This window comes from Tamandua tetradactyla, chromosome 11, assembly GCF_023851605.1.
Source record: "Tamandua tetradactyla isolate mTamTet1 chromosome 11, mTamTet1.pri, whole genome shotgun sequence".
Lineage (NCBI taxonomy): Eukaryota > Metazoa > Chordata > Mammalia > Pilosa > Myrmecophagidae > Tamandua > Tamandua tetradactyla.
The window spans coordinates 15,486,478-15,511,130 of record NC_135337.1 but is presented as its reverse complement, the minus strand read 5'-3'; the positions used below and the strand labels follow the sequence as shown (position 1 = coordinate 15,511,130).

Sequence of the window (24,653 nt, the reverse complement as noted above, 5' to 3'; positions counted from 1 at the left end):
GTCTGTGTCTGAAGGTGTTGACCTAAATAGGATTTCGATACATCATTAATGATCACTTTGAGAAAGGTGCCCGGCCTCTGCTTGTAGGATCTCAGCGAATTAATTCTTTCTCAACACTAGCAGAGGCTTTTTTTTTTTCCAGGTTGTTGCAAACGCTGAAAACTTTGGGGGTGTTTGGGCAGGTGCCTTTCACTTCTGCATTGAATCACCTGTCATCTCTTTCTCACCAGCTGGGATACTGCATAATGCACATACTGGTCCTTCAAAAGGAGCAGGCCTTTTCATTGTGTTTTTTTAAACAAATGTTTCCCTTGATTAGGCTATCAGAAGTGTCACTTCCATCACAGGTGTTTTGATGTTAGGTGAATAAGCGTAGGGCGGCTGTCCTTGAAGGTGAGCATCTACTGGACTTGATCGCCTAGACAGGGCCGCCCACCCCGCTTGCTCAATTCACATTGTCCCTTACAGCTCTTCCGCTTCACCCCTTGGTGTCATTAGACTGAGACAGGATGCCGTCAATCTGGGAGATCAAGCCAACAACACCACTGTCCCCAGATAAATACAGAAACAGAGAGGAGTGTAGGCTGGAGAACGAGGGAGCCTCCACTTGTGAACCTAACCCTCCAGGTGTCAGTCTAGATATTGTGCACATTTGCATGCCCTCCCCCACCGCCACCACCATTGCAAAGGCAAACAGTGGGCTATGGGGCAGGGGAAGCAGGTCAGTGTTCTCTAGCTCAGCCCCTCCCTGCTACTTTGAAAACACACTGTATATACTCTGGACCCAGCCTAAGTGTACAGGAGGGGGCAGGAAAGTGCAAAATGAGCGAGAGTATACAAGTCACCTCTGAGAAAATTGGCACTGCCACTCCACGACTTTGTGGCTTACAAAACAGAACAAATATTCAAAGAGGGCATGTTTTGACCCCACACTGTCTCAAGATTCACACCCGCAGAAGACATGCAGAGGCTGTCTTTGTGGGAGAACATTTGCTTCCTTTTCAGGCAGTGATGAATTTATCATTCTGGCAGCAATAGGAATAACCCCCTTACTTGTCTACCCTAGACTTTTAGACTCAAGAGACACTGAGGGTATTAAACATTAACAAATTACACTTGGGATGGGTCTTTTTTTTTTTTTTTTCAGATCTCCCCCACATAATTCATCTTGAGGTTCCCCACAACTGTTAGGTGGGTAAATAGGACAAGTGCTATTATCCCTGCCTTAGAAGTGAGGAAAGAGTTTAAAGCATTGTGCCAAATTTACCCAGCCCATTCACAGCAGAGCTGGGATTTGAACCACAAACTCTGTACCTAATTCTCTTCATATCACGTTCATGCTTTCAGCACATGGGAGGATAAAAACGCCCCCTGTGACAAGGAGCACCAGATAAGCCTGACAGGTAAAAACAGATCAAGTGAAAATAGCCTCCCGAGTCATCATCAAGGAGTCAGAATATTTAAAAAGTCCAAAGTCACATGTTTGATCAAAAAGAGGAGGAATTCCTAACTTCTTTGCCTTTTAAAATGATAGGTTTTCCATTAAAAAGATTCATGCAAATCATAAAGCCCAGAAGAACTTTAGAGATACCTACTTCAAATACTTTCCCTAACTTTGTATCTGTCAAAAGAACGTAAGCTCGGGTACGCTGGTGGATCGGTGGTAGGATGCAAACCTTTCATGCGGAGACACGGGTTCAATTCCCGGACCGTGTTCAATTCCGGAGCATATATAAATATAAGCTCCGGGTTCAATTCCCGGAACATATGTAAATACAAGCTCCACACATGCAGCTTCATCGTAGGTCTGGCTCCCCACGACATCCCCATCACCTTGAATCATGCCCAATTGGATGAAGGGTAGATAAATGGAAGGATGTAACCAAGTACTGCCATGATTCATCCAAAGTCTTAGAGCAGTTTGATGGCTACTCAGAACTAGAACCTAGGTTTCGTGACTCTTACTGTTCTTTCCACTGGACCGTACCACCTCTTACAGCTAGTCCTAACTGAGAAAAAATGGGCAAAAATGCAGTGAGCGTACCTAGAATGCCAAAAACAAAAAGGCCACCATGTAACAGTCTATAAAGAGTCTCCCATATCTGGAGCTAACTTGTAGGTACGGTTTTACATCTCCCATCTCACAACTTAGTAAAAACAGCCACAAAGTCTGTATAAATGGGTCACCGTCCTAGCACTTTATCTTCCCGCCACAGACTTTCAAACGCCTGGATCAGAACTGAATGCAGCACACACATCTACCTTTGTTATTAGCCTGTTTGGTGGCCGTTATTCACTCTTTGACGTTTCTTTGAAAAGGAAAGGTACACTTTGGAACATCTTTCCCTCAGCAATCCTGGGCTTGTTTCAGGTGGCGAAGGTAGAGGTCATTTTATTAATACAACTATCAAGGAAAGCTGCCATTGTAACGCATTGCATCAATTCCTTGAAGTGCAGGAGACAAAGCCAAAAAGAGAAACTTTCAAGTCTATAAATACAGACCCAGCGCGGCTCAAGCTCAGCAGCTCACTGACAGGGTGAAACTAAATGTAAAGCTTTGCACAAAACTCAAATAGAGAAAAGGACACTTTCTTGTACTAAGACATAATGAATCATCATGACAATAATGAGTAAGTGACGCTTCGTGTCAAAGACATAAGAGTAGCCAAAATGGTGACACAAAGCTGGTGGCCCCCTCTTCAACTTTATGGGATCTGTCTCTAGGTCTGTTTTTCCCATACCCCCCAGGAAGGACTAACAGAGGGAAAATGAACTAAGGCTTCTTAACTTACATTTTGAAAACAGATTGTAGTTTGGGAAGAAATTATGTGCTTAATAGTCAAGAAACCCACATAAAAAATTAAAGAATTGAAAATTTTACCTATACTCTCATTATCCAAGCTACAGGAAAAATAAATAGAGGGAGAAGAAGTAAAAAGAAATACAGCTCATTTCTATCCTTTCACTGGGGAAATTGTGAGTGTCTTTATAAATGCAAGGCATTTACAGGAGCCTATTCATCTACTGTTGTGACTTGCTTCCTGAAATTGGAATCAGAGCTATTTTAAAGCCTTGATGACTTGAGCCTTTCCAGCAGGATTCCACATTTCATCTATTAGCCACATAACTCTGAGCCTAACATTAATACTATAACCTCATCTATCAAAGTCCATAGATTATCTTGATCACCCCATGTGAAAGCATTCCTAATATTGAAACACCATGGGTTATAGGTTATATGGTTTGATACTGGGCATACTATAATTGAACTGTTTTTATCAAGTATAAAAGAAATCCTTTAGAATATTTCAAGCTATTACCAAAGGACCATTGGTTTTTCCTATATCTAAAGATCACTTTTTTTTTTCACATGGTCGGGCACTGGGAATCAAACACGGGTCCCCAAAATGACAGGCGAGAATTCTGCCACTGAGCCACTGTCACACCACCCCTGGATCATATTTTACCATAATAAAAGTAATTGTGTCTGGCAAAGGACTATTTTCATCCAATACCAAGTCAAGTGTTGTATAAGGGATTTAAAAATGAACTTCACCTGTTTACTGAAATAGCACACTCTTAGAATGTCAATAACAATATAGGGAGAGTTGGAACGTGCTTACAACAAATACTTTACAAAATAAGTTTTCAATTTGAGGACAATCCACACAGAAGGACACCAAATAAAGAGAGCAATAACTGAAAGGTACATTTTGGGTGGAAATCTCCACTTGGATTTTTAATTGGTAATTTCATGTAAAATGAAATGGAGATCATGCGAGGGATTGTAAATGCTCTATCAATTTATGTTGGATACCTGAAACCTTAGATTGGGAAATGACGTTCAGTGCAAGGGGGTGCTATGATTAGGTGGCTATGTCTTGTCTGTACAGGGGAAAAGGTAGTGACAGCATAGATGCCAGCATATTTGCCATTCCAAGCCTTGACCTTCAGTACTTCTGGTTATATTTTATGTATGAGCTGATATGTGTTTGGAGACTCTGCCAGACTGTGGTAGAACTCCAGCAGATGTAACATTTAAGGCAACAAAGACCTCTTTATAATCTCTGTGCAGTATGAAAGCAGAGCAGCTGGTCAATACAGCTGAAAAATCCCTGAGAATCTGTAGAAGAGTTATTAATGTCTCCAAGGAAAGTGGAGACATCAGTGACGTCTTGAGGACTACAGATCGCAGCACTTAGCACAGTATTTATGGCATTTCTCCTGACAGTTCTTTTTCATGTGAAGAGAAGTAAATTGTAAATCAGGAGACCTGGATTCTAGTTCTAGCTCTACCCAAAATCGCTTTCTGTTTCCTCATCTACAACTTGTCTAGGTGGTTTCTGAAGTCTCATGTAGGCTTACTACCTCCATGAGCACAAAGAAGAAAAAAACAACATGACAGTAGTAAATAAGGTTCCTCTTATTTTTATCCTTCAATTATGAGCAATGCTTCCGGGTCTACCTTAGATCCTTATCTTCTGTATCGGCTCCCCCAAGAAGATAATCCACCCTTACATATCAACACCAAGTACTTACAGTTACCTCTAATTCCCATAGCCTAGCACCTGCAAACTCACTGTCTCTCTGATCTAGATGCCATGGCTCGTTCAGTCTCCTTTCCCCAATGGATGTCAGGAACAACTGCTCATTTTCATTGCTGACGCCCAGGCCCGTGCCTTCATCATTTACCGCCAACATTAATTGAAGGGCAATGTCTTCGTTGTTCTCTCCAAGTAGAATGATACCCAACATAGCCGTCAGAATGATATTCCTAGAAGATTGCTTCGTCATGTCATTCCCCTACACAAAAGTTGGTGATTCTATATTCCTTTAATCAGTCTTTCTCAACCTCAGTATTATTGACATTTTGAGCAGGATAATTCTTTGGTGGGAGGGGGAAAGGAAGCTGTCCTGTGCTTTGCAAGATGTTTAGGAGCATCTGGAGCCTCCACTTACTAGATATCAGTAGCTTCTCCTCTCGAGGTTTTAGCAACCAAAAGAGTCTCCAGACATTACCAGTTGTTCACTATGAGAACAACTGCTTTAAGACTGATAGCCACAAACCTCCATTAAATGTTAATTCCTCTAATCCCTTTTCTAATTATTCTAAATCCATTCTTTCAGATTCAAACAAGAACATGCAATGCTTATGTTGCATACTTCCCTTACTCAACTCAAAGTGCCCTTCCTCTCATACTCACCTGCTCTGTTTATTCCTATATATCTAGATAAAGAGTTATCCACAACAAGAAGCATTCTATGGTTGATTTTATACTCTGATATGATAATTGCATTTTGTAGACATAATTTCTTCTCAGCAGCCTCAGGGTCTTTCTTCCTCTACCTGTGGCTTAAATGCACATGTTCTTCAGTGTTATCTCTTCCAACCTCATTTTTCACTTGGTCTGTTCTCCCAGTATGATATCCTCTACTCACTTTGTTTCATCTTTTGTAATAGTGACCGCCCCCACCCCAGCTCTAAATCTGTATCTCCAACATGACCTAGTGTTAACCATTAACTAGTTTTTCCAACTGATAACAAGACCTCTCTAGAAGAGCCTAGAGACCTCAAAGTCAGTAGACCTCATACTCATTTATATATGCAGTCAATACACAAAGCAGGAACCTCAGAATCTCTCTTACCCACTCCACAAAGACTGGCTCCAGATTATTCCCTCCTCTCTCTGATCATCATTCTTACATAGCCCAAAACCATTCTATGGAAGTATCTGATCTCCTTGCATCCAGTCTCTCCTTTCTCTGGTCTAGTCTCACCTCTCATTTCTTTTTAAACATTCCCCTGCTTATCAGTCTTTAATGGCTTCCCATTATCTAGTGTGTTAAGTAGAACCTTCCCAAAAAGGACACAACCTATCTTTTCAGTCTCCACTTTCCCTATGCACAAACTACACTCCAGCCACACCAAACCACCCATCATTTACTGACATGTTTCATGTGCCTCTCAGTCAGGGCACAGTCAGAAAACAGAAACTACAATAGGTATTTCAATAGGCAAAATTGATTAAAGGAGATGATTAAGCAGATATTTGAGAATTTAAAAACGAAAATGACATACAAATAACTCAGCAACAATAATTGTATAAGCAGGAAGCAACTATCACTCTGGGGATGAGGGATTACATGGAACAGGCTGGAGGTACCAGAAACTAGAAACCTGGAGGAGACACCCCACAGACCTGGGGCCTGCACCTCTTAGGAGTGATGGTGCCTGGCTGTTGTAAGTATCTCTGAAATACTGAGCAGGGCCGCCTTAAACATAGGGCTGTATCCTCTAGGGAGGAGGTGCTGCCTTGGTGGAGCAGCGTTCTAGGTTGTAAGTTGCCAGAATGCAATATGCCAGAAATGGAATGGTTTTTAAAAAAGGAAATTTATTAAGTTGCAAGTTTATAGTTCCAAGGCCATGAAAATGCCCAAATTAAGGCAAGGCTATAAAAATATCCAAATTGAGGCATCCAGGGTAAGACACCTTGGTTCAAAAAGGCTGATGATGTCTGATGTTTCTCAGCTGGAAAGACACATTACAACATCTGCTAGCTTTCTCTCCAGACTTCTTCAACAGCTTCGTTGGGGTATTCTCTTTCTGTATCTCCAAAGATCTCTGGCCGTGTGGCTTTCTTGATTCTCAAGCTTTTTCCAAAATGGTTCCCTCTTAAAGGACTCCATTAAGCAACCCACCTTGAATGGGTGCAGGCACATCTCCATGGAAACCATCTAATCAAAAGACCCACAATTGGGTAGGTCACATCTCCATGGAAATAATAAAAAAGATCCCACCCAGAAATATTGAATGAAGATTAAAGGACATGGCTTTTCTGGGGTACATAATAGCTTCAAACTGGCACATTCTATTCTTAGGTTTCCAAAAAGACATGTTCTTTCCAAATATAAAATACATTCATTTCATAACAATATCAGAAAGCCTTAAACCATTTCAATAAAAATGCAAATACAATACAAAGTCAGAAACAGTGCAAAATCTCATCAAAGTCACCTACAGGCATGGTCTGTCCTAAGGCAAAATTCTCCTCTGGCTGTGGACCTGTAAAACTCACGTAAGTTATCTGCTGCCAATATACAAAGGGGGGATAGTCATAGGATACATATTTCCATTTCCATTGGTAGAAATTGGAAGGAATACAGGGGTCACTGGACCCAAACAGTTCCAAAAACCACAAGCAAGCTCCATTAGATTTCAAAGTTCAAGAGTTATTTATCCTCGGGGCTTTGGAAAGCAGCAGCCCCTACAAGGGTCTGCACAGCAGCCGGGCTTTCTCCGAATGCAACCCTGGAGGACAGTGGAGAAACTGTCTTTTTCTCAGCTCCACCTCTCCAAACGTTGGAGTCACATCTAGGTTCTCTGCCACCTCCACAGCACATGCTCAACCCCTTCAGAAGAGGGTGGCAGCCAGGCTCTCCCCAGTTCCCTAGGAATATGCTCCCCCCTCTCCAAGGCCTGAGGGGGCACAACTCTTCCTGAGCAACAAGGTGGAAGGCCAACGTTCTGTCTTCAGGGCAAACTCACCCTCTCCAGGTGCTTGGGTGGGTCAACTCTCCTAGCCTGACATTACTTGGCTTTAGACCTTAGCTTCCATGGTTCTGCCTCTGAAGTTGTTTTTCCTCCAATTTATCCCTTTTCTGTTCCTTTTAGTCCAGACTGGCAGTGGTTCCTTTTATACAGATCCCACAACACTTTTGTTGGTTTTCTATTCAGTATGCTGGGATCATGCTCATCAGACAATAAGATTTTCCATAAATCCTTCCTGGATAACTCCATCTCAAATCCTTGCTTGTCTTGTAATGGTTGATTGCTTCCATGTTTGCTTAAGTCCTGATGTGGTGCACTATTCTCTGGGGTCTCCCTTTCTGGAAGCCCAGAGTTTGTTAGACCAACAATTTCTGGTCTCTTTATATGCATGAGTTCAGTTCTCAGCTTATCTCTTTCTTGTCATATTTCACTATCAGTTACAAGGAGAAGCCAGGCTGCTTTTTCCACATTTAGTTTTGAAATTTCCTCAGTTAAATATCCTGGGTTGTCTTTTTTAAATTTTAACTTCTATCCAATAGCAGTACTCAATTTGACCAAATTACTTGCCATTTTAAAACAAGGGTCATCTGCCATCCTGTTTGCAATGGCACATACCTTATTTCTGCCTAAGATCCAATAGCAGTACTCAATTTGACCAAATTACTTGCCATTTTAAAACAAGGGTCATCTGCCATCCTGTTTGCAATGGTACATACCTTATTTCTGCCTAAGCCTCATCAGAGGTATCTCTAGAGTCTACATTTCTACTAACAGTCTCTTCAAAACACTCTAGACCTTCTCTATCAAGCTCTTCATAATTCTTTCAAAAATCTTCCCCTTATCCATTTAAAAAGCTATTCTAACATGTTTGGTATTTGCAAACCACAGCAGCACCAACTACTGATACCAAAATCTGTTCTAGTTTGTAAGCTGCTGGAATGTGATATATCAAAAATGGAACAACTTTTGAAAAGGGAAATTTATTAAGTTGCAAGTTTACAGTTCTAAGACAATGAAAATGTACAAATTAAGACAAGTCTATAAAAATGTCCAAATTAAGGCATCCAGGGTAGGATACCTTAGTTCAAGAAAGCTGATGATGTTCAAGATTTCTCTCTCAGCTGGAAAGGCACATGGCAACATCTGCTAGCTTTCTCTCCAGGCTTCTTCAATGGATTCCCCAGGGTATTTTCGTTGTTCATCTCCAGAGGTCTCTAGTTGTGTGGGCTCTGTTGGCTCTGATGGCCCTAAAGCTTTTTCCAAAATAGTTCCCTCTTAAAGGATTCCATTAAGCAACCCCTCCTTGAATGGGTAGAGACACATCTCGATGGAAACAAACTAATTAAAAATTATCACCCGCAACTGGGTGGGTCTTATCTCCATGGAGACAATCAGAAAGATTCCACCCAGCAATATTGAATAGGGACTAAAGAACATGGCTTTTCTGGGGGTACATAATAGCCTCAAACCAACACAGGCAGGTACCTCTAAGGGTGAGATGAAACTTGTTCCAAACAAAGCTGAGCCCTAGAACCCAACGGTTCTATTGAGATGAAGGGTCATTGCCAGGGCAATGCTGTTAGGAAGAACCACCAAACAGGAATATAGAAATTTCTTCCATCCTCCTACTTCCATGCTCTCTCTTGTACCCCCTAATGCTGAATCCAAGTGTTATTTCAGAGTTACAGCCTTAACATCAGAAGGGTGGATTTAGAGTTGGAGAGACAACTGATTAATAACCAGCACAATGCCCTTTCATATCTCTTTGCTTTTTCTAGTACAGTTTTCCCATCTATAACATGCTTTAAACCAGTATCTGCCTGGTGCACTTCTTTGTTCAATTATCTCCTCTATAATCTTCCTTAAGAACAATTATTTCTCTAATCACTTGAGCTCACCTAGCAGTTTGCACATACTTCTTTATAGTTTTTAAAAACATATATAATAATTATTTTTGCCTATATTCATTTGTTTTTCTCCACCAAACTGTGAGCTCCTATAAGACAGATAGCATTATAGCCATAAAATCGAGAAAGGTGCCTAGCAAAAAATAGATGCTGGATGAGCTAATTGGAATTGATAAGGTCAATTTAATACTAGATTTTTCCTTTTGTATTTATTTTATCTTTGTACCCACATGAGCAGAGATCACGCTTTATGTTTCTTTTATTTTCCTCCTGGTATTTAGTACAAGGTTTCATATGCTGAAGAATAACTCAACGATATTTGTTAACCATCTAGTTTATTCACTAACCACTACAATTTGACTCAAAATGACATGAAGATGGAGCATGATACTAAGAATATCAGGTAAGATCTGGAGTTAGGTTTAGATATGCTTTTAGCATCACTGTACCATGATTCCAAGGGTTGGTAAAGTTCTGTAGTCATTGAAGGGAATAGCCCATTGAGAGACCAAATGTGATGTCTTTGATAGTGAATTCTATAGCAATCGAAATATAATCTAGGCTTCATTTTTTTCTGTTCAACTTTTACAGGAGATATATTCCCCTAATCCATGAGATTATTTATCCTGGGCTACATCTGTTCCTAATACATTTATAAAATTTCTTAAACTTTCTCACAACCATCAAAAATCAGCTAGTGGGTGGAGCACGGGGGCTCAGCAGGCAGAGTTCTCGCCTGCCATGCTGGAGACCCAGTTTGGTTTCCAGGTGCCTCCCATGCAAAAAAAAAAAAATCAACTAGTACATTATTTAAATGTAGAGAGAGTATTGAATTTTAACCTAATCACTAGCATCTTGAAAAGAAAGAAACCTCTGTTCAACAGCTAATTTACATTCAGGTCTGAGAAGAAGAAAAATACCTTTTAAAAAAAAAAGGTGTGATATTTAATTAACTATTGATTTCTTCTCAATTATTCAAGGCAAGCAATTATTGATATTGATGGAACAGATATTTCCCTACTTCTGTGACCAAATAAAAAGAAATATCCCATTCAGCAATCTGCTGGCTGGAACAAGAAATACTGAGAATCTTTAACTTTAAATGGAAACAGTTATTTGGATCTGTTTATTCCATGTTGCCCCAATTAAACAGATATTTTCTGAGGAGTAAGCAAAACAAAATCCTGAAAACTCATGTGCGCTTTCCAAATTAACAACCAAAAAGGAGAGATTTTTATCCATTCTGACCATGAAGCTTATCACAATACCCTTGTAGATTCTGCCTCCCAACTACAGGTCTTGACATTTTTAACCACAACTCATACAATGCTATAATTTGGATCTAAAATTCATGACATCGAAGGCATCCATTGAGAGTTTAGCGTACATAATCATTAGGACCCCTGGATCACAGCCTTGTATATCAATATTTTGAGCCTGAAGGATTTTTGTTGGCTTTAATGTTCACTTCTGACATTTATAGATAGTGCATGTGGTGCATTTGAAAATTATACTAATATGTCATGCAACTGTGTGAGATGTAGCTAAGGAATTGTTGAAGAATGTGGTAAAACAGGGTCCTATTTAGGGATTTTTTAATGAACTCTCTGGATATCCACCATCATCTTTTCTCGGCTCATTTGCACACAGAACATTAGCATGTTTGCCTGTAAGAAGCTTCTTTTGAAGGTGACAAAACTGTTGAACATGATTAATGGACCAGGCAAGATTCTGTATTGAGTTGTTTCTCAGAGGGTGGTGGTTATTTTTTAGAACCGCTTTGTACTTAATAATGTGTGTGTGTGTATGTGTGTGCATGTTTAGTTCATTTCACATCCCTGGAGAATTTGACCATGGCCTTTTTTAAAAATGAAAAATGTCAAAATTTACAAAAAGCTACTTTTTCTGCTCTGCACCCCACCCTCCTTTCCAGAGTGGGTCTACATGTTAAATGCTTAAGCAGCATATGTTGCTGGGAAGTATTACTGGCTCCTTTACTTTTTGTTTTTGTTTTAATTTCCCTGGTTTCTATTTAACATTGTGCTAAATCAGTGAAACCTTGATTATCTAAAAGAATCCGCGACATGGATTTAATGAGGAAAACCAGAATTATGAAGAGATAAGGAATCATTAAAGGGGAAAGTTACATGGCAAGGACCATGAATGAATTTTAGCCTCTGAAATTGCTTGTCTGGATTTATTCAAAGTGATTTTATTCATTGATGATAATGAAATTTTGGTAATCAGGGTCTCAACATCGCATTTATTATTCCAGGAAGTGAAGGTAACCTTGGACTCTACTTGCCATTTTTACAAGATGATAAAAATCCTCACAGTGTTAGGAGCAAATGTCTCTGCTCTTCCTCACACTCATTGTATGAAACCAGCTTCCTCTCTTCCCACCTGGTTGCCGCCTGCCTGGAGCATGCTACCTTCCCCCTGTCCCAGCTCCTTTATCCCCATGCTTCTCTGTTGGCTTCTGTCCTCAAGCATGCAGAGGCTGGAATCCCATGCAGGGAGAAAGGCCCACCCCTTAGAGGTCCTCTGTCGTTTTAGCAACACTGCTGTGCATTTTAATTACCACTCATTTGGCTTCAAAGCTCTGCATTCTTGTATCAGGTGCTTGTCCTTTACAAACCAGGAGGTCACAATAGGTCCCAGTTCCATGAAGAGAAGATACTGCCAAACCAGGAGTGTTACATTTGTATTCAGTAGCCTGAAATGTACAATGATAATATCCAAGATTGCAGCAAAAATAAATAAATAAATAAAAATAAAAACAATATGAAAAAGTGGCTAATGTGATAAAAACAAAAGCAGCCAACTATATTTGTTTGGAAATTGGAGTCACATGCTTAATCGGTGGAGGGGAGGGGGGAAGCGCCAGATCAATAGAGATTTTTTTTTAAGCTGAAAACATGTACCAGATGAACTTAATTGATTCCGCTTCTCCTCCCCGCCCCCCGCCCTCCCCTCCTTCTGCAGCGAATGTCTGCGACAACGAGCTGCTGCACTGCCAGAACGGAGGGACGTGCCACAACAACGTGCGCTGCCTGTGCCCCGCGGCCTACACCGGCATCCTCTGCGAGAAGCTGCGGTGCGAGGAGGTGGGCAGCTGCGCTTCCGACTCCGGCCAGGGGGCGCGCCCGCGGGGCTCCCCAGCGCTGCTGCTGCTGCTGCTGCTGCTGCTGCTGACCGCTCTGCTGGGGACCGCCAGCCCCCTGGCTTTCTAGGCGTTGCATCCAGCCACCGAACAGGCCTTCGCCGCGGGGGAAGCAAACCCAACCAGAGCATCTGCTACTCACATAGGAACCGCACGCACCGGCGCCCCCCACTCCAACACAGCGCACACGCTAAGGAGGCCTGACTGAACTAAGCCATACTTACCAACCGCGGACCGCACGTCTGAGCAAGACTGTTTCTGACATCAGAGGCGTTGGCAGCTGTTGATATGATCGCTACAAACCACATGGCCAGCTGCAGGGCTTATCGTGGATTGGAAAGGCTGTGACAGCCCCCTGGAAGCAGGAGAGACAAAACAACAACAAATCAACCAACCTAAAAACATTTGCTACTCTAATGGGACCTACCCTAGTACCACTCTGCCCAGTGCGTGGACCAACCAAATAGAAGCATTCTTTGCTGTCAGTGCATTGTGGGCATAAGGAAATCTGTTACAAGCTGCCATATTGGCCTGCTTCAGTCCCCGAGACCCCTCCGACCTGTGCTTTAGTGAACGTTCCTCTGTAACCCTTGTCGGTTGAAAGATTTCTTTGTCTGTTAGTGATGCACATGTGTTAACAGCCCCTTCCAAAAGCTCAATCCAGTCAAACCCCTGTATATCTTAGCAGCACTGCGCGACCCCGGTGCGAGCACCCACCCACTGTACGAGAGTGGCTGTAGGAAAAAAAAAAAAAAAGAAAAAAAAAAAGAAAGTGTATCTATCCTTTTGTATTCAAATGAAGTTATTTTTCTTGAAATACTGTAATATGTAGATTTTTTGTATTATTGCCGATTTGTGTTACCAGACAATCTGTTAACGTATCTGATTCTGATCAGCAAAGACTGACATTTTATTTTGTCCTCTTTTGTTCTGTTTTGTTTCATTGTGCAGAGATTTCTCTGTATGGGCAACGTGCTGGCATCAAAGAATATCAGTTTACATATATAACAAGTGTAATAAGATTCCACCAAAGGACACTCTAAGTGTTTTCTTGTTGCTTTAACACTGGAAGATTTAAAGAATAAAAATTCCTGCATAAACGATTTCAGGAATTTGTATTGCAATTTCTTAAGATGAAAGGAGCGGCCACCGAGCAGTTTCACACTCACTTTACTGATTTCTATGTGGACTGAACACATTCAGCTGGCGAATTTAGTACCCAGGAAGAAAGATGGATTGATATTCACTAGCTCGGACTACTTCTGCAAAATATGAGACTATTTCCACTTGGGAAAAAATTATAACAGCAAAAAAAAAAAAAAAAAAATCTAAGCAATTGCCAAGATTATGCCAAAGCCTGTTGGCAGTGTACTAAGAGACTTTTATTTTTAAGTCATGCTATTTTCACAGATTGGTGGTGATCATGTGACTGTAGGGATGCTGATCTATGTATCTTTCCAAATACAGTGTTTACATTGAGAACCGTAAGAGGCAACCTGGGGCACCAGGAATGTAGCAGGGAAACTGAGTGATTAGCAATTTGACTTTGAATATATTCAGACTAAGTATTTAGAGGAAATATCAAACTATACAGCAGCAAATAGACATAACTGCTGTTCCTGAGAATAAAGTTTGTTTTAAGTACTGCCCAAGGTGTAATAAATTCTTGTTTCTGCCTTTTATTAGGCCAATTACTGGGTAAGACAGCAAAGGGGGGAGCAGGGGGGTGAGAACCATAACAAAGTTTCCAAGAGGCCAAAACAGTGTGTATTCCATTCCCAGCACACTGTTGTCTCACAGGTGACAAATGTGTTAGCAGCAGCAGCTCCTGAATAAAAAATAATTAGCAGGCCGAGCCAGAGTCTTAAGGACAACGAAGTCGTGCATGACTTCACAGGACAATAACTTATGACAGTGGTAGGGCAGAAGCTTGGTCCCAGCCTGAATTCTTCACTCAGAGGCCACTCCATGCTGAAATGGGCAGGGGGTGGTGGGAGGTGGGGGGAATTCTGAAAAAGATGCTGAATAAAAGCGAGATGAAGGGACAGCATGTCTTATTGGTTTTGTTCCCAGAAAAGCCAATTCGAAGCAGGCAATAAAAGGTAAACAGGTAATGCCTGTGCTGCCTGCCACCCCACGTCCAAGTCGATTGAATGTTTATTATTCAAACCAACAGTCTCTTTGATGTAAGAAATAAGAAAAGTTGAAGATAAATTAGAGCTTTGGCTTAGTCCCAGAGTGGCCCACCAGAAATTGGAGATTTACATTAGAAGCGTAAACAGCAAATTATATTTCAGGCTCACCAAAGAATACACGTGAAAATGCTGGTAACATACAGAGTCTGAGATTCCTTATGATGAGGTGGGTTTCAAATATTAGAATTGGAATTTTGTCTTATAGTTTATTAGCACAAACCAAAGGCAGACTCTGTTATTTCTGGCAACAATGTACTTTATCATTATCCACTTATGGCTTTGTCACAATGCTCGGGAATCAGACTCTGCACATCTCAATACAAATTCCAAAAGCTAATTCTAAAATTTAATGAACGCCTGATCTAAATCAATTCATTTGCATTTTATCTTTATGAGGGTATAAGAATCTAAATTGATGGGAAATATCATGCATTCAGTGTATTTAGATACAGTTTTCTGAATTTCCTGAAGTGATGCTATCTGCTTTTAATAAAAATTCACTTTTAGGTATATACCAAATGGAAATGAAATGTTCTTTTTAATCTGGATTCTCAAATTCTTCTCGAGAGTCTATACCCTCAAAGAAAACCCAACTCTGTGGATTTTATTCATCTGCTACTTTCCAGCATTATTTTAAGTCTGGTCCCTACTATAACTTTTGTCTTAAGATACAGAACTGAGATATGGACAGTGGGTCCTAAGTTCTTCTAATTTCTCTGTTTTTACTTGGATGGGTCCCTTAAGATGAGTTAATACAGTCTTCACTCTGAGTAAATCTATCAGCTTTCTCAGAGAGCAAAGCTATGATTTCTTCCTCAACACCACTGATAAGCATAAAGCCTCAAAAAAAAAAAATGAGACAAAGTTTCAGCTTATGGGAAAGTAATGACTGCCTTGCCATGACGTGGGAGTGACTTGTTTCTGACCTTATACACAGCTTAACGGGAGAAGTTTAGTCCCAGCCAAGGAGGCCCTTGCTTAGTGAAGCCAATTCTGACCTTCTTCCAGCTTTATCCCAGAAGCCAAGAACCCAGACTCCCCTATCCAGATGTCCCAGCCACTTTCAGGGCACGCACGGTCCGCTTCCAGTCCCTAGGGCACACAGCATCACGAGTGCACACCTATAGGCCTCAGGGGTGAGAAAAGATTGATATATGTGGGTGGAAGTGCCTTAGAGAATCCACATGCAAATGTGGAGAGGCCTCCTGCAGTGTAAGCCAGAGTTCAAGGCTGAAAGAGAAGGAAGGCATGGGGGAAGGAATTGACCAGGCTAGTTCAGGGTCAGGCTCTAGTGTCGAAGTGTGAGAATTCCAAGATGCTAAATTTATACCTGGACTTGCAATTGCTATGCACATACATCTGTCGAAGTAGCAGGGTATTTTACTTAATAGTTTGTTGGCTATGTGTACACTTTTTAAATATTCAGATGTGTGACGTGTGGGCCTCCATTGGAACTCTTCCCCTCAGTTTTGCAAACATTTAGCTTGGATCCCATGAACACTGCATGAGGGGCTTTTGAGTCAGAGCCATAAATGGCACAAATCACTGACCCAGGTGACATAAAGATCCAGGTTGGAAGAAGGCACATGGTCCAGAAGTTGCTCCTGAAGTTCAATCCTCTTCCCCACCTTTTCCTGAACCTATGGCCTTACTGGAGTAGTCATTTTGGAAGGACCACAGACAGCCGTGAAGAAACCCTGACATTAGCACTATAGAGCCACTGCCTCCCGCCTCTACCATCAACAGTCCAACAACATTGGGTTGGTAAGAGCCGGAACTCTGAAACAAGATGCTCTATGCTGTATGGCAAAGGGGTTGCTGTACTCCACCTGTTGTTAAATACTAAATAAAACACCTGTTAAACAATTTTTCTGCTCACAAAGATTGAACAAGATATGGCAGGAATTTGAGCTACATGTTCTACATATTTGTTATTCTTGGAACTCTATGTATTTATGGTCTGGTGCAGTTTAAACTTTAGCTTCAGATATCTGATCTAGAATTCCTTGCCTACCATTTTTATTCCGTCTTTATCAATAAGGATGCCAATAGTGGCAGCAACTGAGCTGCATCTTAGAACAATAAGAAAAACCAAGTAGGCTACTTAGATGTTCTATTCTTTTTTTAGAAACTCCAGTTGGAGAGCCTTAATGATAGACAGGTGGGAAATGCATTGTACGAAACCCCATCAGGGTTGTGATCCAAATGTCTGGTCATGAACCATTCTTTCTTTGCGCTCAGAAATCAGGACCAGATTTTAATCAGTTATCTTTCTAAGAAATATCAAAAGTCCATCTGACGCAAACATTTTGACAGTTCTGCCATTGCCATATAGAGTGATTTTCTGCTTGTAAGTGTATTTTCACTTTCTGACACCAGAAATCACTTTTCCTTTAGTTACCTAAAACAGATGCCAACAAATTCCCACCATCAACTGACATGAACATAATTAGTTGTCGGAGAGAACTAAGAATGCCAACTAATGAGTTTTAAATGTTCACCAACAATTTTGGGAACACAGAGAACCTCTACTCTTCACAGCACCTGATAAAGTATGACTCAGATGTTACCATCTTCAATTTGCCTCTGAAGAATCCAATAACTAAGAAACAGATATATCCCTTGTATAAATCATCTTATTGCGCATAACTAGAAAAGAAAATAGCAATTCCTGTGAAAATTATATGTTAATGTTGGGGGGAAAAAAGTGCAGTTACTTGAAATCTATCATGGAAGGAATTTTTCCCCCTACTGTTTTCAGGGGAGGTCCTGAAACAATTCTATCAGGGAGACTAAGACTGTTTTGAGTGGTGCTGTTTAATTTCAATTAGTTGAACATTTAATTAATGCTGGAATCCTCACACTGCCTTCTCCCATCACCCAAAAACTGTTTTAATTTGATGGAGGAATTAAAATTGAGTGGTAACATTTAAAATTATGTGATATTTTTATTAACCTGAAATGATAGCTGGTAAAATGTGCCATTATTCTGCAAAACCTAATGATGTTAACACGAAGGATTTGGGTAGGCTGGCTGTAAAAAACTGAAGAGAATTGGAAATAAAAATAATACTCATTTTCTTAAACTAGTCCCGTTTTTTTCCAGAGGTGTCACATTTAACTATTACTTCATTAGTGAACTATGAATTCTACAGGGGAAAAAAAAACTCTGTAGACTGGAAAAGAGAAAAAAATAATTACTACCCCTCCCTCCTGCATGTCTCTGAATAGACTTCGAAATTTCTGTGTGGCAAGAAGTTTAGGCGGGCCATGGTGGCTCAGCAGGCAGAGTTCTTGCCTGCCATGCCAGAGACCCGGGTTCAATTCCCGGTGCCTGCCCATGCAAAAAAAAAAAAAAAAAAAAGGATGCGTCAAGTTAAGTTAAAGACTATGTGTATCTGAAAGCTGCCCTGATAGTGCCACATCACAGCTTTGCTCTTACAAGGGGCAGTCATTCTAATCTAATAAAGAAGGAAAATGGCAGAAAATCACACACCTGGAGCTCAGTCAAGAATAGGTGCTTCTTTTTGCCCCAGGCAGGCAAGAACATAATGTCATTTTTGTTCGTTTGTATTTGCACTCTGAAGGAGGGCTGCTCCTGTTGGGAAATGGTTTTCCCTCTGCCTGCGTGAAACACCGCAAGAAAACATTCTCCGAGGAAACAGCATTTTGCTATTTACCACTCATGCCTACCCCATGAAGCCCTGAGTAATTGTTTTGGCTTTCATGGTGTGATAAACACCTTAAGACAAAGAAGTCAGTGTCATCTTTCTCTGTCTCTTTTTCTCTCCCGTTGGAAAAAAAAGGGGGGGGGGGGTATCTAAATATAGAATGACCGTGTTTGTAAGAATTTTTCAGTTAGATGATGACTAATTATGAAGACCCCAGCTACACAGTCAATTTATTAAATTAATAGTGTGACAAGTATTGTAGTAGTTTTACAACCACTTAAACACGTGTTTACATTTTGTGTAATTATAATTCATAATTGGGGAAGCAGCCAAATCTAAATGCATTCTGATCAAAGCTTCTCAATCTGCCAGGAAGCCCCAATATATTAAAATTAAGTTTACCCAACACATTACTAGAAACAGGACATCTGAACCCATAGATCAAACCATATTTTGGTAGGAGGATGAAAGCCCTTGCAATTATGTCTAAGGTTTTGTTTATATATGTTTTTTGTTTGTTTGTTTTTGGTCTGGGCAGAGATTCTATTACACTCTCCCTCTCTATTTTCTTTTTTGTTGTTGTTATTTAATTTGTAAAAGAATCCATTACCTAAAAGTTTAAGAATAACTGCAGTGAAACTTAAGGTTAAGATTTACCCCTACTGTGAGAAGTCTTTTTAAATAATAAATTATTGTCAAGGGATGAGTGACAATGACATACAGATATTTGAAAGCATGTGTTTTCCAGCAATCAGTTCTTATATGCATTTCATTCTGACCTTATTCTCCACTTCAGCTACTAAGGGAATCTATAATACCTCTTGTAGTTGTATATTTTAACATGGCCGTGGTTGTTATGGAAGTCATGAAATAAAAGTGAATGTGGCCTACGGTGGCTCAGCAGGCAGAATTCTCACCTGCCATGCCAGAGACCCGGGTTTGATTCCTGGTACCTGCCCATGCAAAAAAAAAAAAAAAAAAAAAGTGAATATGGCCCAAATCAGGATTGCAGCATGAGTGCCAAATGAGGGAAACATTTCTCATGGCAGCATGTAGGACCACTGGAGAGACACATCTTCTGAATCCTTGAATCTACTTTCCATCAGGATTTGAAAGGTGTTGGTTTCAGAAAAGAGTTCCAAGCAAAACTCTTGGGAGAATATCTTTCTCAATAATTTAAATATTTGCATTACTACTTTAATAAAATAAAATAAAAGCCTCCTACCTCATAACTAGCCCCAATTAAATAACTAAATTCTGGTAATGGAGATATATTATTGTTAATTCAATCTGAATCTCTACTTATCTTCATTTAATTCCCCCTTCAATACATGCAACATATTTGCATTTATAATCACATACCTGTATTATTGATGGTAATGAGGGCTAGCTCTAATTAAAGACAGACAGCACCCACTTAATTTGAGACTTGCCTACTGGAGGTGTTACCACACAGATTTAAATCCCTCCCCATTAGTCAGTGTCTTTCACCTGAAATATGATCACAGTCTGCAATATGTCTGAAATAATGTAGGTTGCAGGCACGCTACTAGAAAGGACTCCAGTCATTTTTTTCCCACACTTGTCAAAAAATTTTTAAAAAGAGAAAATAGGTGTGATACTGGAGTAAAACACTCACTGAGTGGCTTGGATTGAATGGCCATTTTCTTTTTGGTATGTTTGTTTTGTTTTTATGGTTACCCTAGCTTATGAGCATTATATCAGGAGCAAAGATCTTTCTAATTGTCTCTATGGTTCCCTGCATTGTAGTCACTATTCTAAACTAGACAAAACCCTTTACTTTTCACTCCTACTAGGACCTCAAGGCTATGCTATCAAAATCCCTAGCTACTAGCCACCCATAAGTCTTCAGCACTTGAAAGTGGTTAGTCCAAACTGACATGTTCTGCAAGTATAAGATACATACCAGATTTCAAAGTCTTAGTACCTCCCTCCCAAAACCAGCATAGGAATGTGAATTATCTCTTTAATACTTTTATATTGATTACATGTCAAAATGATATTTTGGATATATTGGAATAAATAAAATACGTTATTAGAATTTATTCTAATGGTTTCTTTTTACTTTTTTAATGTGCTATTGTAAATGTTTTCATTGCATACATGGCTCACATTATATTTCTATTCGACAGCACTACCCTAGACACCTCATTTTCCCATTTATAAACAGGGGTGGTAGCATCCATTCCCCACAGTTAATGTGAAAATCAAAATGAGATCATGAACATGATTGGTAAATGGTGAGGGGCAGTGTTGTAGTTAGATCCAGTTGTCAACTTGGCCAGGTGAAGGTGCCTAGTTCTGTTGCTGTGGACATGAGCCAATGGTATGTGAACCTCATGTGTTGCTCAATAAATCTGCAGTCGGCTAGGAGGCGTGTCTGCTGCAATGAATGATGTTTGATTTAATTGGCTGGTGCTTAAATGAGAGACTCAACGTAGCACAGCCCAAGCATCTCAGCCTACCTCATCTCGGCACTCGCAGCTCAGTCCAGGCCTTTAGAGATGAAGAAAGGAATCACCCTGGGGAAAGATGTTGAAACCCAGAGGCCTGCAGAGAAGGCCAGCAAAGATCACTTTGTGCTTTCCCATGTAAGAAAGAACCTCAGTCAAAAGTTAGCTGTCTTTCCTCTGAAGAACTATGTGTTAACTAAATAGATCCCCTTTTATTGAAAGCCAACCCGTCTCTGGTGTGTTGCATTCCAGCAGCTAGCAAACTAGAACAGATTTGGTACCGGAGAGTGGGGTGCTGCTGCAGTTTGCAAATACCAGATATGTTGGAACATTTTTTTGGATGGCTAAGGGAAAGATTTTGGAGGAACTCTGAAGAGAATGATGGAGAAGTCCTGGAGTGCTTGAAGAGACTGTTGTTGTAAACGGAACCACTGCCAATCTGGACAAAGGGAGACACAAAGGGATAAATTGGAGTTTACAGAGTGAGAACCATGGAAGCTCAGATCTGAAGCCGAGAAACCTCAGCCAGGAGGCTGGACCCACTCACATACCTGGAGAGGGTGAGTTTGCCCTGAGGGCAGAGGATGAGTCTCTCATCTCGATGCAGTGGAAGAGTTGTGCCGCGTTAGGCCTTTGAAAAGGTACAGCACACCCCTTGGGGACTGGGGAGAGCCTGGCTGCCACCAGATGGAAGGGTTGAGCGTGTGCCCTGGAAACGGCAGAGAGCCCAGGTGTAGCCCTGATGCCTGGAGAGAGTGGAGCCAAGAAAAACGTGGTCTCCTCAATGTTCCCTGAGGTTGATTTAGAAAGAGGCGGGCCACTGCATAGACCCTTGGAAAGGGTGGGACTGCCACTTCCTAAAGCCAAAGGATAAATGACTTTCAGACTTTGAAATCCAATGGAGTTTGCTCTGCAGGTTTTCAGAATTGTTTGCGTCTTAGGACTCTCGTGTTCTTTCCAATTTCTCCCTATGGAAATGAAAAGCTGTATCTTGTGAATGTCCTCCTTTGCATATTGGCACCAGATAACTTGTTTTGAGATTCATAGGTCCACAGCCAGAAGAGAATTTTTTGCACCTTAATATTGTTCAAGGTGATGTGTGTAGTTGCCAAGTTGACAAGGGGTGGACATGTGGTAGATTCAGTTGTCAACTTGGCCAGGTGAAGGTGCCTAGTTCTGTTGCTGTGGACATGAGCCAATGGTACATGGACTTCATCTGTTGCACATTACATCTGCACTCGGCTAAGAGGCATGCCTGCTGTAATGAATAATGTTTGATTTAATTGGCTGGTGCTTAAATGAGAGAGCTCAATGTAGCACAGCCCAAGCAGCTCAGCATACCTCATCTCAGCACTCGCAGCTCAGCCCAGGCCTTTGGAGATGTAGAAAGGAATCATCCCAAGGAAAGATGTTAGAAACCAGAGGCCTGGAGAGAAGGCCAGCAGAGATTGCTTTGTGTGTTCCCAGGTAAGAAAGAACCTCAGTCGAAAGTTAGCTGCCTTTCCTCCGAAGAACTATACATTAACTAAATAGATCCCCTTTTATTGAAAGCCAATCCATCTATGGTGTGTTGCATTCCAGCAGCTAGCAAACTAGAACATGCAGGAAGACTGTAAAATGCTCATGACAATGACAGTGATAGTTGTGATGATATTTTCAAGCTCCATTTCCACATTCTGAGATCTTGCTGGAGCTTTTCAGCCAGAAGGCTTGCCATAATTTCCTCTAAAAGTGCTCTAGGGCAAGGAATGCAGAGCTTTTAAAGCCTCGAATGTGGCGCATGATGAGAACATGGTGCTAACTTCAGCAACAATGTCAACGAAGGAGAATACTTCAATATAAATAGAAACAACACAGCTAACCTCTACTGATGGTCTTGCCCAGGTACTGTGCTAACTGTGTTTACCATCTTTATTCTAAATAATACACTACTCTTCCATTAGTGCAGTTTGTGAGCATGTTACTGACTCATACCTTGTTCTCTCTAAAGTTAACTGCTTCTGATAAGTTATGTAAGCACATGATGAGTCAAAGTTATTCATAAGGTGTGACCCAGAACGAATAAGTGGACTAAGAGCAATATGTTCATAAATTGCATTATAGAGATATAATATTTAGAATAAGAAAGGATTTCTAGTGTTGAATCCAAGTGTTGAACTTAATAATGGGTTAAAGCATAACTTTCATGAGATAGCATTTCTGTTATCTCATCTCCCCATTCAGAAATCTTTTGAGATAAACCACTTGCTTCACAGCCTTACACTCAAAGCCCATCTTCACATGGACCCCTGCATGCCTCTCCAACCCACGAGCCCGGAAAATGCCCTGCACATTATCATAGTCTTCACTTTAGGAAGGCCTCTACATAAACTTGGAATGCCTTTCAACTTTCACTTTTTTAAACTTTTTATTGTAGTAACGTATATGTGACTCAAAAATTTCCATTTAACCACTTTCGAGTGTACAACTCAATGATATTAATTATAATCACAGTGTTATGCTACCATCACCACCCTCCATTACCAAAACTTTTACATCACCCCAAACAGAAACTCTGCACCCACTAAGCAGTGACTTTCCTTCCTCTTTCTCCCACCCAGTCCTGTGATCTACTTTCTGTCTATAAATTTACTTATAGTAGGTATTTCATATAAGGGGAATCATACAATATTTGTCCTCAACATGATGTCTTCAAGATCGTTCATATTTTCACATAGCTCAGAACATCATTTCTTTTTGTGACTCAAAAATATTCCATTTTATGTATACACTGCATTTTGTTTACCCATTCATCTTTTGTGGGTCACTTGGGTTACTTCCATCTTTTGGCTGTTGTGAATAATTCTGTAATGAACATTGGTGTACATGTATTTGTTTGAATCCCTGCTTTGAATTCTTTAGTGTATATACCTAGAAGTAGTCATGTAGTAGTTCTATGTTCATCTTCCTCAGGAACTGCCAAACTGTTTTCTACAGTAGCTGCACCAATTTAAAGGCCGACCAACAGTGTAAAAGCCCACATTTCAGCTCTCTTCACCCATAAAGAATCCTATCCCAGTCAAGTTCCACCTGTCCAAGAAGCCTTACCAAAGCATGCCGACCCCACTGCTTCTACCCATGCTCAATGGTTTAACTCAATACATGCACACACATGTACATACACACAAGACCTTGTATATAATAGGGTTCTATGCAACCACTCACAAACTTTTATTGAATACCTAATATGTGCCAGGCACTGATCTAGTTGACTGGAGCAAGACTGTCTAATAAAGATTTATGTTTGCATGTCTCATTATATTTAAATAATATAATTTAAATAAATCATTGTATTAAGTAATTTAAATAAAGTATCTAAAATAAACTGTGTTCCTGAAGAAAAATATATGTATACACATTGAAGATTCGCAGCTCAAATCTCATTTTAATTACATTGGGGGGTATTCTTAACTAAACCCTTGTGGTATATCCTTTGTCACATTTAGCCTTTGAACTAGAAGTTCTCAAACTTAAGTGTGTATCAGAATCATCCAGAGGGCTTAGTAAAACACAGTCTGCTGGACGTAACTTCCCGAGCTTCTGGTTCAAGAGGTCAGCAACGAGGCCCAAGGAGTTGAGTTTTAAAACGTCCCCACGTGATGTTGATACCATTGGCCCCCAATCACCCTCTGAGAACCACTGGGTTAAGCTAATT

At 40.6% G+C, this 24,653-nt stretch overlaps 1 protein-coding gene and 1 long non-coding RNA gene across 5 annotated transcripts in view; one reads left to right on the top strand and one right to left on the bottom strand.

The window, feature by feature from the left end:
* Positions 1-13,918, top strand: part of NTNG1 (netrin G1) — a 377,262-nt gene extending 363,344 nt beyond the window's left edge. For all 4 annotated transcript variants that reach the window (XM_077120075.1, XM_077120073.1, XM_077120077.1 and 1 more), the window contains one exon: positions 12,442-13,918. In XM_077120075.1, the coding sequence (XP_076976190.1) occupies positions 12,442-12,689 (248 nt within the window). In that variant the 3' untranslated portion in view covers positions 12,690-13,918. The remainder of the gene's footprint in view (positions 1-12,441) is intronic.
* Positions 11,658-24,653, bottom strand: part of LOC143649938 (uncharacterized) — a 50,588-nt gene continuing 37,592 nt past the window's right edge. Inside the window, exons 3-4 of the long non-coding RNA XR_013159239.1 lie at positions 12,844-12,974; positions 11,658-12,172 (exon numbers count right to left, since the gene is read on the bottom strand). This is a non-coding gene — a long non-coding RNA (uncharacterized LOC143649938). The remainder of the gene's footprint in view (positions 12,173-12,843; positions 12,975-24,653) is intronic.